At 37.5% G+C, this 16,633-nt stretch overlaps 1 protein-coding gene across 14 annotated transcripts in view; it reads right to left on the bottom strand.

The window, feature by feature from the left end:
- Positions 1 to 16,633, bottom strand: part of PPARG (peroxisome proliferator activated receptor gamma) — a 133,953-nt gene that overhangs the window by 35,890 nt on the left and 81,430 nt on the right. For 13 of the 14 annotated variants that reach the window (XM_084987140.1, XM_084987138.1, XM_005669783.4 and 10 more), the window contains 3 exons: positions 14,226 to 14,453; positions 12,455 to 12,624; positions 3,282 to 3,420 (listed from right to left, as the gene is read on the bottom strand). In XM_084987140.1, the coding sequence (XP_084843266.1) occupies positions 3,282 to 3,420; positions 12,455 to 12,624; positions 14,226 to 14,445 (529 nt within the window). In that variant the 5' untranslated portion in view covers positions 14,446 to 14,453. Of the gene's footprint in view, positions 1 to 3,281; positions 3,421 to 12,454; positions 12,625 to 14,225; positions 14,454 to 14,641; positions 14,871 to 16,633 lie in introns of those variants that run through there. The other variant, XM_013981982.3, reaches the window with a different exon arrangement.

Below are 16,633 nucleotides of genomic sequence, written 5' to 3'. Positions count from 1 at the left end.
CCTGCTGAGCCATGATGGGAACTCCTGATGCTATGACATTTAATACCCTTTTTTTTTTTTTCGCCTTTGCAAGAACTAACCAAACACTATCAAGACTACTCCTCTCAGTGTGGCAAAAAGAGAACCCTCCTACACTTTGGTGGGGATGTAAATTGGTACAACTACTGTGGAGGACAGTACAGAGGTTACTGAGAAAACTGAATAGAGAACTACCATATGATCTAGCAATCCCACTCCAGAGCGTTTATCTGGACAAAACCACAATTCATAGTAGCACTATTCACAATAGCCAAGACAGGGAAGCAACTTAAATGTCTACCAACAGATGAATGGATTAAGAAATGTGGTATATATATATACACACACACACACACATATGTGTATACACACACACACACACACACACAAGGGAATACTACTCAGCCATAAAAAGAAAAAATAATGCCATTTGCAGAAATATGAATGGAACTAGAGATTCTCGCACCAAGTGACATAAGTCAGAAAGAGAAAGACAAATACCATATGATATCACTTATATGTGGAATATAAAATATTCCACAGTATGAAACTATCTATGAAACAGAAACAGACTCACAGACACAGAGAACAGACTTTTTGTTGCCAGGGGAAGGGAGGGGGATGGACTAGGAGTTTGGGGTTAGCAGATGTAAACTATTACATTTAGAATGGATAGACAATGAGGTCCTACTATATAGTACTATACTATACAGGGAACCATATCCAGTCTCTTGGGATAGATCATGATGGAAGATAAGAAAGGGACTGTATATATATAAATAACTGGGCCACTTTGCTGTACAGCAGAAAACATCACGGCATTATAAACCAACTACACTTCAATAAAACTTTTAAACAATAAAAAAGACTATGCCTCTCTCTAAATAGAATAAGCTAATTGTCATAAGAAGTCAAAAGATGACCTTATTAACATATTCATTAGCTTTCTTTCACTTTTCTAGAAAGAGAAAATTATACTATCCATACTATATAGGCTGAACTTAATTATTTGCCTATAAACAATAAGCAATAGGAGATACATTTTCTATGATGTGTACAAGCAACAAGAAATATATTTTACATCAATGTGAAAAGTGACAATTTTTTAAAAGGACAATAAAATTATGAATGATGAAAGCAAAACTGGCTTGCTTTCCTAGGAAGTCTTAGTAATAAGGACCTCAAAGTCAAAGATTTCTTCATAAAGATAAGTTTATTGCAACTTGATTGCGTCACCTAAAATGTAATCCTTCACTTGAAAATGTGCCCTTATGTTTTTATAAGATCTGAAATAAAAAGAAAGTTGATGGAATTAAACCAGCAAATTATTTTGCAATTAATGACTGCAGTTGTATACAGAGCAGATGTAATCAATTGTTGAGGAAAGTTGGACCAAACGTCCACCCTGTTCAGTACAGCTGATAGATCTATTCAAAATACATTCTTTCTTTTAGAAGAAATGACCCCATATTAATGATACAAATGTAATTTTGTAAACAATTTTGAAAGGATAGGAGAGCAATTCAATTAGTGATTCTCAAATATCACGATTTCTGCTGTAAAAACCAAACATCTGCATGATACCACAAAAATTTAATTTTCACCGATGCTTTGGAGTCCTTACAGATGAAGACAGCCTTCAAATATTTTATCTTTTTATCAGATCAGTTGAGAGAAAAAATGTAAAAGAAAGACACAAATAGGATATGTAATGATATGGAATTTAGGATTTAATTTCTTTGGCATTTTGTATTTCTTGAGCCTATAATGATTTTTGAAAGAACTAATATTTGACAAATATAATATTTCCAAGTTATAGCTACAATTTGTTTTGTGAACCAGTTAACCAATGAGGGCCAAATGGCAAGTAAGAACTATTTCTCCAAACAGGGCTATCGTCCATGATTTTACAGAGTTAGTTCTATAGTTCATGAAAACATGGGTTTTCTACAATCCTCCCTGGAAGGTGACACTCCAAGTCATCAACTTGACTTTAGATACAGGCTTAAAAAGTAGAAAGTTTTACTGTCACATAAGACTATGGACAGTGAAGTTTTGTGGAATATTAAAATATTTGCTTAGTCCAAAAACTATGCTGTACAAAGTCAAGGATAGTATTCTAGTTTTTTTTGCATAGAAAAGAGAGAAAAAAAGTACATATACCTAAATCTGATATGCTACTCAAGTTCCATACCCAGAAATTTGTAATTTTCTTACATTTAAAGTAGAAGCTATGGGCACAAATGAACCTATTTACAGAAACAAACAAACAAACAAACAAACTCATGGACTTGGGGAACAGACTTGTGGTTGCAAGGGGGAGGAGGTCGGACTGGGATGGACTGGGAATTTGGGGTTAGTAGATGCAAACTATTGCATTTGAAGTGAATAAGCAATAAGATCCTGCTGTATAGCACAGGGAACTCTAGTCACTTGTGATGGACCATGATGGGAGACAATGTGAGAAAAAGAATATGTGTGTGTGTGTGTGTGTGTGTGTGTGTGTGTGTGTGTGTGTGTGTGTGTGTATGTATATATGAATGACTGGGTCACTTTGCTATATAACAGAAATTGACAGAACATTATAAATCAACTATAATAAAAATTTTTTAAAAAGTAGAAACTACTGATAATTCTGTTTTTTTTTTTTTTTTTTTTGTCTTTTTGTCTTTTTTTTGTTGTTGTTGTTGCTATCTCTTGGGCCGCTTCCGCGGCATATGGAGGTTCCCAGGCTAGGGGTTGAATCGGAGCTGTAGCCACCGGCCTACACCAGAGCCACAGCAACGCGGGATCCGAGCCGCGTCTGCAACCTACACCACAGCTCACGGCAACGCGGGATCGTTAACCCACTGAGCAAGGGCAGGGACCGAACCCGCGACCTCATGGTTCCTAGTCGGATTCGTTAACCACTGCGCCACCACGGGAACTCCTGATAATTCTGTTTTGAATACTATTAAAGCAACACAAAAAATTAATCATAGCTCTCATGACATTTGTTTTAGAACACCATTGGTATTTCCATTACTTCCCAGATTTCCCAGTCTTTTCTCCCATCATGGCAGATGTGCCACTACAAGAGAGAAGGATTCACACGTAAAAGCTGAAAAACTCTGATCTAATTGAGTAGTTTTATCACCATGCAATATTCTGAAATCTGGCAATTTGTGGAAAAGCTGTGCACATTTTCAGCAGTGGCCCTTGTGTCTACTGATCAGGAGCCACAATGAGAGTAGTAAAGGATGTGGCACTCAGTGTTCACTTACCGTTATGAGACATCCCCACAGCAAGGCATTTCTGAAACCGACAGTACTGACATTTATTTCTACTTTTTTTGTGGATCCGACAGTTAAGATCGCACCTATCATAAATAAGCTTCAATCTGATAGTCCTCCGGAAGAAACCCTGCAAGGGGATATGAAGACAAAGAAGCAAATTTTAAGTGTTTGTGACAATGGAAGCAACAACGTGCGGCTAAAGACCCACTGGCCTGGGCAGCCGAGAAGGGAGGCTCTGGACACATTCTGTCACTGGTGACTGCAGACCCATCAATTAACCTCACTCAGTTTTCTCTGCTATAAACTAAAGAACCAGAGGATCTCTGGTGTCCTTTTTTTAGCTCTTAGACAGTGACCACATCCCACTGATGTCATGCAATGTATCCTGGCTCTCCATCTGGATTTCAGCAAGCTCTAAGAAGTGCTCTGGATTTAATGTAATGCAAATAAAACACCATGTAATCAGTTCAGTCTCTCTGTAAATCATTCCAACAGCAGGCCCCAGCCTTTATAATTGTGCTAAGCAGTTTGGCAAAGTTATAATCATTTCATTCTAAAACAAGAGCAGGGCCAATAAAAAATCCACATGTGGATAATTTTTTGGAATTCTCTATGTTGCATAATTTCCTACAGAATTGGCTCTCATTTATGTATGCATTTGAAAGAGAGCTCCATAATCACTGCAGCCTACAAACAAAATGAGATAACAGAAAATAACATGAGAAGTAATAAATAAATCCTCAGAAAACTGACTGCTGTCTTAAAACAGCAAATATGTCAATTTGAGGCTAATTAAATTCTGCTATGTTTATATATTTTAGAAAAACTTGAAAAAAATTCTAACCAGAAATGTTTTGTAATCTTTTTTTTTTTGGTCTGGAGTGTTCCTATTCATTTCTATTATGTCCATCTTCAGGAAACTCACTTCTTAATTCTCTCAAATTTATCTGGTCTTGTTTGGTACAAAAAGCAATGAATGAGTATTGATTCTAACACTGACATGCATTTTGACTTTCTCCAGATTTCTACCTTGAACTCTAGTCAAGTACATTCAACTGATGAACTCTACATCTTCAATTAGAATCTAACACCATCACTAACCCAGTACTGAGGTTCTGATCTTACCCCATGAGCTTACTTTCTGCAGCTCTTTCCACCTCAGTTGGTACAACTCCATCCTTTAAGTCACTCTCAACTTCCCTCTCTCCCATGGGAAGTTGTTTCTCTACATACACAAGCTCCAATTCTCCTCTTGCCTTCAGGTTGTGCTAACACCTTAACTTCTAAAGAACATTTATTGATCCTCTTTAAAGGCCTGTCTCTGTCCTCTCCTCTCCTCTGCAACTCTGGTTCTGCTTCACTCTGATCTAGTTTTTTTCCCCTAATAGCATTTATAACTTCCTAACATACCATATAATTTACTTTTTATATTTATGCTTATTTCCTGCTATTCCCCCACTGCCCAACTAAAATTGTGAGCTCCATGGAAGCAGGGATGGTTTCTTATGCCCCTGGATGTATGTAACCCAAACACCAACAACAGTGTTCCATTAAAATGTGTTCAGTAAACATGTGTGTCACTTAACTTCCTTTTTAGGTCATTTCTGATATTTCTGATGCTATGACTGAGTTACTACAAGGCCAATGGCACACTCTTTTCTTTCAGTCTTTGTGGCTATCTTATTAAACTAATCATTACAAACTTGTAGGGTAATACGTGTAACCATAAAACATAATAATTATCACACGAGCCCACTGTCCGACCGAAGACTTAAAATCATGACCAGCCCTTTGCCTGTACTTGTGTATTCTTCCCTTATCCAACTTCTGCCCCTGTGGCCTCCTGACAGTATAATCATTATTCTCAATTTTGTATTTATCATTTCCTTGATCTTTAAGAAAACACAGTTTTATCATAAAGTCTATAAATTAAATAATACATTGCTTAGGTGTGTTTGGGGGCTTTATTAAGTGGTATCATATTATATGTAGTCTTTTATTTTCATTTTTTCAAAATTTAGTATTAGGTTTCTAAAATTTATCTATTTTTTTTACGAGAAGCTATGATTTATTTATTTTCACAATTACAAAATATTACATTGTATGATTATACCACAATGTATTAATCTATCTCATGTTAATGGATGTTTGAAATGTTGCCAGTGTTTTGCTATTATGATCAGTTCTTCCATAAACATTCTTATAAATGTTTTATGACGCATAAGAGTGGAGTTTCTGGACTATAAAATATGTGAATGTTAAATTTTATGAGATAATGCCAAATTGTTTTCCAAAGTGATTATATCAATTTACATTTCTACCGGCAGTTTATGAATGTTCCATTCTAACAGTTGCAAAAGTCAGACTTCTTAATTTTTGATAATCTAGCATGTGTAAGAGAATGTGACCTTAATTTGTATTTTCCTTATTTTTTCATTTCCTAGTTTTCTAATGAATTGCCTTTTCCTTAAAACTCAATTTTAGAAATCCTTTATATATTCTAAATACTAATCTGTTGTCTGTTATAGGTGTTTCAAACATATGTTCTCTCTATGGCTTACTATCCTTGAACTTTACTATTTCATTCTTTTTTTTTATTTTTTGCAACCTGTAAACCTTTCATTTCATTTTCATTCTTGAAAGATGAACGGACCCTTAGTTCTTCCTCTTAACACTCTGACTTCCATTGTCTCTGTGCTTCCACTGTTTCTGTTGAGACATCTGTTGCAGTGACTGGTTGCATTTATATATTCTCTGCTGCTTTTTTTTTTTTTTTTTTTTTTTGTCTTTTTGCCATTTCTAGGGCTGCACCTGCGGCATATGGAGGTTTCCAGGCTAGGGGTCTAACTGGAGCTATAGCTGCCGGCCTATGCCACAGCCACAGGAATGCGGGATCTGAGCCACGTCTGCAACCTACACCACAGCTTATGGCAACACCGGATCCTTAACCCACTGAGCAAGGCCAGGGATCAAACTCGGAACCTCATGTTCCTAGTTGGATTCGTTTCCACTGTGCCATGATGGGAACTCCAAAAGCAAACATTTCTAACCAAACTTCTAAGCATTACTCTTCTACTCATTAGTAAAAAAGATATATCTTTTTGATATTCAAAGATCCTATGAATCCTTCAAGAAATAAAAGAGGCTTCAAGTTCTAGCAGATTCTGGGTAGAACATATTCTTTAAGAACTTGCTGGTCTCATTCTCAGTAATTTCTCTGCATATAATTTTCAGTTCAGTATTCTTTCTTTTGCAATGTCTAGTATGCTATTTAACCTTTCTATTGAAGTTTTTTTTCAATGATTATATTTTCACTTTTAGCTTTTTCATTTGTTTATTTTCAAAGCTGTATGGTCACTCCTGATAGTCTGTTGTTCCTCATTCTTTGCTGGGATTCTGCCCTCTTTTTAAAAATACAGATAGCTGTTGTAATTCTGTATCAAGCAATTCAATACCTGCTTTCCTTGGGTATGGGTGGAGAGGTCTAAGTCTGTTTTTTGTTTGTTCACTTTTGATGAATGTCTTCAAGTTGACTGCCTACTTATGTGCTTGCTGATATTTTTATCTTGAACTCACTTCTCGACCTTAAACTGTGAGAATCCTATAGGGTCTAAATTGGGAATTCTTCCCTCCAAAGAGAATTCTAAGATCCTTCTATTGGAAGCCAGGAGTGCCACTGGCTTATAACTAGCTCAGAGTCTCTCAGGAATTCTGGCTCAACTCAGAAGCCCCAGACTCAGTTTATCCTCACTGATGACTTGGAATACTGACAGAGGCATCTACCTTTGGGGCAATGCTGCACTTTAGTATTCCTATAGGCATCTACCATGAGGAAACTCTGCCCCTACAGGTGTGCCTGTACCTATAGCTCAAGATCTAGGATTATTAAATTTTTTTTTTTTACTGAAATACAGTTGATTTACAATGTTGTGTTAACTTCTGTACAGCAAATGATTCAGTTATACATATATATATATTATTTTTCATTATGGCTTATCACAGGATATTGAATATATAGTTCACTATGCTCTACAGAAGAACCTTATTGTTTATCCATCCTATATATAATAGTTTGCATCTGCTAATCTCAAACTCCTCATCCTTTCTTCTCCCCACCCTTGGCAATCCCAAGTCTATTCTCTATACTTGTAAAGACCTACGCTTTGTTTGTTTTGCTATTAATGTTTTAGAGTGTTTTCCCTACTTCTTATAAGATCAACAATATCTCAAAGGATCTGTCCTGTGTAGAATCTGCTGGAAAGTGAAGCCTCTTTAATTCTCAAAGGGTTCTAAGGAGCTTTATATTAAAAAGGTATTTTTCCCCACTGACTCACAGAAGGCTAACATATAGAACTGTTATCACTGATAAATATTAGTAAGAAATTTTGTTTTGATTTTTGCCATTGTGATCACATATATATTTTAAGATATCCTTGACTGCTTCTCTGATATTCACTTTTAAAATCTAATATTAGTGGTTGAAAATGCTGCTTGGCTAGCTGACAATGGGGCAGGTCCCAGAATATTCACTTATTTGGTATGGCTGGAGAGGAAGGCTTTTTAATAAGAGAATTATGTTTTCTAATTTTAACCCTTATTGATGTCTTTCAATGTGTATCACATTCTTTTTGTGATGATTCAGGATCCTCCAATGTTAAAGGATGATCATTCTGAATATCATTTATGTACTGACTATGCACATAAAATCTTGAACTGAATATATACATATTCCAGCACAAACTTGGAACTTGCTTTTACTTTTTTTTTAAAATATTTATTTTATTTTATTATTTTATTTTTTTGTCTTTTCTAGGGGCGGCATGTGGAGGTTCCCAGACTAGGGATCTAATCGGAGCTGTAGCCGCCAGCCTATGGCAGAGCCACAGCAACTCGGGATCCGAGCCGAGTTTGCGACCTACACCACAGCTCACGGCAACCCCGGATCCTTAACCCACTGAGCAAGGCCAGGGATCGAACCCGCAACCTCATGGTTCCTAGTCAGATTCGTTAACCACTGCACCATGACAGGAATTCCCTACTTTTTTTTTTTTAAGACTAAGTTCATGATTACCAACTTCTGTCATTTAATTCTTACAAGAAATCTAGAGAGGAAGATATAAGGCTCTTATTGAGTGTTTTTCTGTAAAATTATTTATTGACTTTAAGAATGAAGTAGGTTTCTTAAAAGTTTCTTCATATTACCAATAATGAAACACTCTTGAACAAGACTTATTTAATATGTCAGTGTCCATAAAACAATGTGCAATTTCAACAGCTCACTCTACTGAGTACCATGAGGTCTGTGATTTAGGATAATAGAGATGCATTAGTCACCATTTCAGAAAATTGTTTTATGTGTATTTTTACTTTAAAGTCTTCATATTTGCGGATAAGAACATGAGGCCTGTTTAGTTTTTCATTTAAAATTTTTTCTTCAATGTTTCCTTCATTGCTTTACTAGCAACAAAACTTCAAATGCAATAAGACCTAAGAATGGAGTGTTAATTTTACAATGAGATTAAATGCCCTGTGTGGGACTTGCATTCAGATTTATTACGAAATGGTCTGGTCCACTGAACTTGCATCGGTGAGCTACCACTGCAAGGTGGGAATTTACTACAAACTCTTCCTAGGATTCTACACAGAAATGTAAAAAGAGGTTACACTTAGATCTTTAAGCCTGTCATTCTACAATGACTATTCACTACAGATACAAAAATATGAGGAAACCTACTAGAGAAAAAAAATAAGTATTCAATTTACAAGCAATAAATTACAGCTTTGCAAGCTCTAAAGTATATTAATCTTTCAGTAGCCACAAGTTATATTTTATTTAAGTCCACAATATTAATAACCCAAGAATCCATTACTACTATTTCCCCATAATCGAAACCCAATCTTTTTATTCCTGTCTGAATTTTGACAGGGATCACTAATATAAACCTGTTCCACTGGCACTGTAAGACCTACTGATAGCTTTCTTAAGCAATATAAATATTTTTTCCAATTCATAAATTACTTTGCAGGATATACTCATAATTAAAATACAGGTCAACTGTATTTTAATTATGAGTATATCTTACATTCTACTAAAACAACAAATGTTAAATTACAAAAGCACCTCCAGAAAACACATACAGGTGAGTCTAGCACATGTGTTAATTTCACTTTCATTGAATACTATTGATGAGCTAAGGTGACATCTTTGATTACTGACAGCCACTGGTCTAATTTAGCTGCATTCAGAGTGTGACAGCAATTTTGTTTTGCTCCAAAGCAACAAAGAATGAGTATTTCTTTAGCCTCATATATGGCAGTTCTCAAACTTTTTGGTCACAGCACCCCTTTACTCTCTTAAGCATTGTTGCAGTTTCCAAAGACCTTTTGTTTATGTGGGCTCTACCTATTGATAATGATCACGCTAGAAATAAAATCCAAGAAGTTATGTACAAGAACACACAGACCTCATTCCATCAGGCATCAGAACTATGCTAACATTCCATGTCCTATAGCTTCTGGGACACTCCACTTACACTCCTGAGAGAATGAGAGTCAAAACTGGTAAATAACAACTTAATATTTTTATGAAAATAGTGGCAACCTCATGGGTATCTCTGAGGGACCCTGTGCCCAGACCACACTTTCAGAACTGCTGACTTATATTTGGAGAAGCCAAATTATATTACTCCTCCAACATTTTTCTTATTCTTATCTTTAAAACGAACAGATTCTATTTTCCCTTCAGGGTTGGCACAACCTTCTTCGCATTTTAGTCTAGGAAGTCTGTAATCCATACTTTGGATGATTTGCAAGTTACTGCAGGTTAGTCTGCAATACTCTTAATTTTCCTCTACCATTTTTATTTGTCTGTCTCTGGTAAGTGAAGCACTTCCCCAGATTTGTCAGGTTTTAAGTGTTTATTATCCATCTCTACCTTAGAACATTTCTGCTTGTAACCTGAGGGCACTTGTGTTTTTTTCTCCCTCCTCACTCTTCTTTTTGCTACTTTTCTTCTTCTTCCTTTTTTTTTTTTTTTTGTTTTTTTTTTAGGGCCACACTCGCAGTATAGGGGTCAAATCAGAGCCACAGCCACGCAGGATCTGAGCCGTGCCTGCAATCTATACCACAGCTCACGGCAACACTGGATCCTTAACCTACTGAGTGAAGCCAGGGATCAAACCCGTATCCTCATGGATCCTAGTTGGGTATGTTAACTGCTAAGCCATGAAGGGAACTCCTTGCTACTTTTCTTTATTGCTTGCTTTTATTTTCTAAATTTTTATGCCCTTAGGACTTAGATTTAACATTATAAAACTACTGACAATATTTGTCTTTCAATTTTTAGCCGTTCTCAGAAATGTTAACTCTCCATAAATATCTGATGAATAGAATCACGGTGAAACTATCTGCTTAAATATAGTTTTCTAGGGGCTTTACCAGCCCATAAAAAACCAAGAATTTATTGTGGGAACCATACTGTTTTTATTTATTTATCAACATAAATTACCACGATGACCACACTGAATGACTTCGGGTATTTCTCAGAATTCAGAAATATTTTACTCAAAAATTATATAAATTAACCCAATAAAACTGCATGTTCTTACTACTCCTTGAGAACATCATGATTTCACATAAGATCACAGATGTTTTAGTTTGGTTTCGATCATGGAATGAATGGGTTTCAGTGTTTTAAATAACAGCATCTCTTGCTAGTAGTATTTCAAGTAGTCATTTTTGGAATTTTAGACCTTAGGCACAAATAAGAAGACCTCAGGGAGCTAATTAAACCAAGTTGTCTTATACATGAAGTAACTGAGGGCTGAAGTGTTCATGTGAATGGTTAGGGACCTTGGGCAAGTGGCCCAGGTGACCACCAGCTAGTCCCTTTCACTTTATTAGGTTGACTTCAGAGTAATAAACTTGGATTGAAGAGATTTTAGAGATCTTCTAATTCAACACCATCAATTTGAAATATTTCATATTGAGATATGAAAACTTAGGAAGAGTGTGGTTAAAAAAATATATGCACAAGCCTCTTGAACAATTTCTGGTGCATAACAGAAATTCAATAATTAATTTCCTTTTTTGGCCCACCATCCAATTAGGAACCCAGACATTCTAACGCCTACCTAACTGCTGTCATATATCTTTGTTCTGAACAAAAAGCCCAACTGATGATTGAATCTGATCTGATCTTATATAAGCAGCATTGATTTTACAAGGTAAATATTTATGAACAATTTATCCCGAGCCCTGGAGTATATAATACGTACTATTTGGTTACTCTTTTATTCACTGAGCATACCAGAAGTAATTCTTTTAAAGAACTACATTTTAAAATATGAGTGGATTAATATTTTCTTAATAATGGGGCAGAATATTACTAAATGAAATTTCCAAAATACCCCTCCAACACACACACATACACACAAAGAAAGAGGATGAGGAGAAACAGTATCTCCTTCGCAAAACAGTTCTATCTCTGGGCCTGCCCATAACATGTGGCTCAAACAGATACTGGAAGAAGCCAACACAGAGCACTGGTTTGGGAGTCTAAGTATATGTTCTGATCCTGGCTCTGCCACTTAGTGAAGATGGATGACCATGGGCAAGTCGCACTGATTCGTGATGGCCACACCTGTAAAGTAGCCATAAATAAGCTTGACCTTATAGGACTGTTTCAAGGCTCAAAGAAAGATTATCCATCTATTGACTGATTGACTGATTGACCAACCTATCTATTCTAACTACTCTGTCAGGTCTTACATATATAGAATATCACATGGTATAGTGAAAAAACAACATTACTAAGAGATTCAGGAAATCTGGGTTCTGGTTGGGGTCAGCTGATCTGTCCTTCCACGATCCCCTGAATTTTTTTTTTTTTTTTTTTTAAGTCTGCAACATGTAAGGGTCAAATAAGGTCAGTGCTACAAAGGACCAATTTGGAGAAAGGAAATGTAGTAAAGTAGCCTTGCTTTTAATAATTTTCTGAGGTGTTCAAGTTTTATAACATTTGAAAAATGGCTTTCACCAAATAAATAAAGAAGGCTTGACAATTTTATCTCAATTCTTTGCCATGTATTTGCAACAGGAAATGAAACAATAGATCAATTTCTAGCAAATTATTTCAAAAAAGAAAAATTTTTTTTTTTTACCTTGCATCCTTCACAAGCATGAACTCCATAGTGGAACCCCGAGGCTTTATCCCCACAGACACGGCATTCAATTGCCATGAGGGAGTTGGAAGGCTCTTCGTGAGGTTTGTTGTACAGCTGAGTCTTTTCAGAATAATAAGGCGGGGACACAGGCTCCACTTTGATGGCACCTGTGTAGGAAAACGTGAACAGATAATTAGCACACAATGCGAAACAGGCAACAGGACAAGTCATTATATTATACCTTAGTGCCGTATTTTATTATTTAAGTGTAGATGCACTGTGGAACGGGAAAAATACACAGGAAAAAGTGGGCTTTGTAGTCAAAGGCAAGTCACAACACCTCTGAGCCTCACCTGTGAAAACAAATGGGGAAGGGAATTCAGTTTGTGGTGCTCTGACTCTCTAATACCTCGTCACACTAAAGCTCTAACAGGCAACATGGAGTATTTTGAGACAAGGTTATTTGGCTACATGCTGGGCTGCATTTGGCATTCATCACCATATTTGATAAAATACTTTAATTCATATGCTGTGTTTTATTTAGTTTCCCTTTTATTTTCTTTTTAGGGCTGCACTTGTGGCATATGAAGTTCCTGGGCTAGGGGTCAAATTGGAGCTGCAGCTGCCGGCCTACGCCATGGCCACAAGCAACACCAGATCTGAGCTGCATCTGTGACCTACAGCACACCTCGCCACAACACAGGATCCTTAATCCACTGAGTGAGGCTAGGGAGCAAACCTGCATCCTTACAGACACTATGTCAGGTTCTTAACTCACTGAGCTGCAACAGAAACTCAAAAATGTTACATTTGAGAAGTATTTTCAAACCACTCTTGCAAAGGAATTATGGAAGGACCATTGCCATGAAAACGTCATAGTAAGACCAGCTTATGGTACATGAAAAATAAAAGACCAGGTTCCCATCAGTGTTGAGTCAGAAAAGATGGTTTGTAAAATCATCTTTGACAGGGAGAGACCCTATGGAAAGTTGGCACTGTCTTTCAAATTTCCATATTAGGCTCTGACTGAAAACCACGCACACAAATATAAGTATATCATTTATCTTTAAAAAAAAAAAAACTAGAAATACAGGAAGTTCTTGCTTATTGTCAAGCAATGGTTGCCAATTACATGGTAGTGGCTCTGGAAAACCAGCATATCAGCAAAGAGATAAAAATCAAGGAAATAGCATCACAGAAATTTATCTTATCTTGAAAAGTGCAGTTTTAGTTTTTCTTGAGTCTGATGGCTTGATGTGAATTGAGTTAATGGCATGGAGATTTATCAATAACCTACCACATCGACATTTCAGTCTGTGCTCAAAAACAGGTTTCAGCAAAAGCTGTTCAAATGGCAGAATTTGGAAACACGGACTACAGTAATAGTGATTTTGTAGTAAGTTATAGAAGGTAACAAATTGCTACTTAGCTACACATGGAAAAGAGAATTCAAAGTTTCAGGTCTGATCTCTTAATGGAGATACACCTGGCAATGGAATCATGCTGTAACATGTCGTTGGGAAGGAAAGGAGAAAGGGAGAGAGGAAGGAAGAGGGGGAGGAAAGATGATCTGGTGTGTCTCCATACTGCCTGCCTTCCTTCTCGATCAATTATAAAAGGCTCCTGTTTCACTGATAAATGGAGGAATAAAGGAATGGTAAATATCCTCACTATAGGCTTTAGTCTCTAGAGCATTTATCCCACTGCTACTGAGAGATTAATCCAATTCTAGTCTTGGGAGCCAGAAAAGTGAAAATAAACCTCATACTTTGGTAGTCCTGGAGCTTCAGGTCGTACTTATAATCTGCAACCATTGGATCAGCTCTCGGGAATGGGATGTCTTCATAGTGTGGAGTGGAAATGCTGGAGAAATCAACAGTGGTGAAGGGCTTGATGTCAAAGGAGTGGGAGTGGTCGTCCATCACCGACAGGTCCACAGAGCTGATCCCAAAGTTGGTGGGCCAAAACGGCATCTCGGTGTCAACCATGGTCACCTCTGAAATGGAGAGAAGAGCCGTGACATTAGTCCTGGAGGATGGCATATCTTCTTCAGACGCACAGAAAGGGAACAGACGTCTTTGGCCAAGCGATCACACCTGTGTGATCACAACAAGAGACGAGAACACAGGCACCTTCTTAGCGCCGTCCAGACTGTTTACCTAACAGAAGGAAGACACCCCTTACCTGGCTGTCACAGTGGAGGACCCTCTAATAGTGTCCACACGTACCACGAACCCATATCAATGTCCCACAAACAGCTCTGCTCTCATCAGAGTAGGACTACTTTCCTAAGGGTATTTGGGAATGGGCCTCTGGTTTTTTTCCCAGCGAGCAGAGAGCTAAAAGAATGTAACTGACTCTCGCCTGAGGTTAAAGATTCCAGCTGTGGTCTTCCTAAGGAAAACAAAGCGCCCTGAAAACACAAATAAGGAGACTTAGTGCTGTGAATGGGCTTCCGTGGTTCTAAGAGGACCATGAGGCACCGTTTGGGTTCACAGGTCTGAATATCTACACAAGTAAGTACCCAAACAACCCGAGTTATCTGTGTTATAGTACAAACACTACACACCAGGAGGAGGAATGTGCACTGGCGATAGCTTAAAGGCCATGCTGGGTCTCAGTGACATACAAGTCTGTGCTCCTAATGACAGGGGCAGCCATCTAACTGTGCCTTTTGTTCAAATTTCACCCAAACCCACGTCACCCAGGTCACTCGATTTACTCTGCCCATCTTCTCAGCATACTTATTTTGTCTTTATTCATTTTTCTTAATATAAATTACTTTTCTAAAAAAATACACCTGTCCTGTCTAGACTCCGATACCCACAGAAGCGGGCTTATCAACTATTTCTCATTATGCCTACTGCAAAGTTCTGCTTACAAATAAAAGTTGAATGAGTTAAAGGTAATGTCTGCATGAATACTGGGGGGTGAAAATAAGGATGCAAAAAACATCTGGGTTGCAAGAAAAAGTGGTTGCTCATCATTTTACTGATTTAATTTTGTTTTGTTTCACTTCTAACATATGACTTTAGTGACTCCTTGTCAACCTATGTCTGGCTTTTCAATACAGGAATCATATCCCTACAGATCATTTATTTTTTTATTTTATTTTTTTGGACTTTTTGCCTTTTCTAGGGCCGCTTCCGCGGCATATGGAGGTTCCCAGGCGAGGGGTCGAATCGGAGCTGTAGCCACCGGCCTACACCAGAAACACCACAGAAACACGGGATCCGAGCCACATCTGCGACCTACACCACAGCTCACGGCAACGCCGGATCCTTAATCCACTGAGCAAAGCCAGGGATTGAACCTGCAACCTCATGGTTCCTGGTCGGATTCGTTAACCACTGAGCCATGATGGGAACTCCCAGATCATTTTTTTTATTGAAAAGTTTTAATTCTAAGATAGCCATTTATGTGCAAAAAACCCCAAAACAGAATTAAAATGAAAAATTCATGTGATTTGCCAAGGGGAAGGGGGAGGGAGTGGGGTGGATTGGGAGTTGGGGTTAATAGATGCAAATTATTGCCTTTGGAATGGATTAGCAATGAGATCCTGCTGTGTAGCACTGGGAACTATGTCTAGTCATTTATGATGGAGCGTGATAATGTGAGAAAATAGAATGTATACATGTATGTGTAACTGGGTCACCATGCTGTACAGTAGAAAAAAAACTGTATTGGGGAAATAACAATTAAAAAAAAAAGACAAAAAAAGAAAAATTCATGTGATTTTAAAGATATACTATGAAACTCCCAAGAAATTTCTATACTTGTATATTTTATGACTGAAAGAACTCTGGTTTTGAAAAAGAATAGACTATGTTTTAAAGCAGCTTTATGTGTACTTAAAAACTGAGCAGAAAGTACAAAGTTCCCATCTACCCTTTCCTCATCCTCCCTCTCTCAACCCCTGAAACAGTTTCCCCTGTTATTAACTTGCATTTCCCCTATTACAGACACTTGCATGAATATTGTGTGCTTGGGAGTTCCCACTGTGGCTCAGCTGGTTAAGAACCCAATGTAGTGTCCATGAGGATGTGGGTTTGATCCCTGGCCTCACTCAGAGGGTTAAGGATTGGGTGTTGCTATGACCTGTTGTGTAGGCCTGCAGCTGTAGTTCTGATTTAACCCCTAGCCCAGAAGTTCATATGCTGCAGGTGGGGTCTTAAA

This window comes from Sus scrofa, chromosome 13, assembly GCF_054392235.1.
Source record: "Sus scrofa isolate SSC_HxYL_T2T_F1_AM1 chromosome 13, Sscrofa_HxYL_maternal_Yorkshire_Landrace_v2.0, whole genome shotgun sequence".
In the NCBI taxonomy this organism is placed as follows: domain Eukaryota; kingdom Metazoa; phylum Chordata; class Mammalia; order Artiodactyla; family Suidae; genus Sus; species Sus scrofa.
The sequence above is the reverse complement of the archived record's forward strand: the minus strand, read 5'-3'. Positions and strand labels throughout refer to the sequence as shown.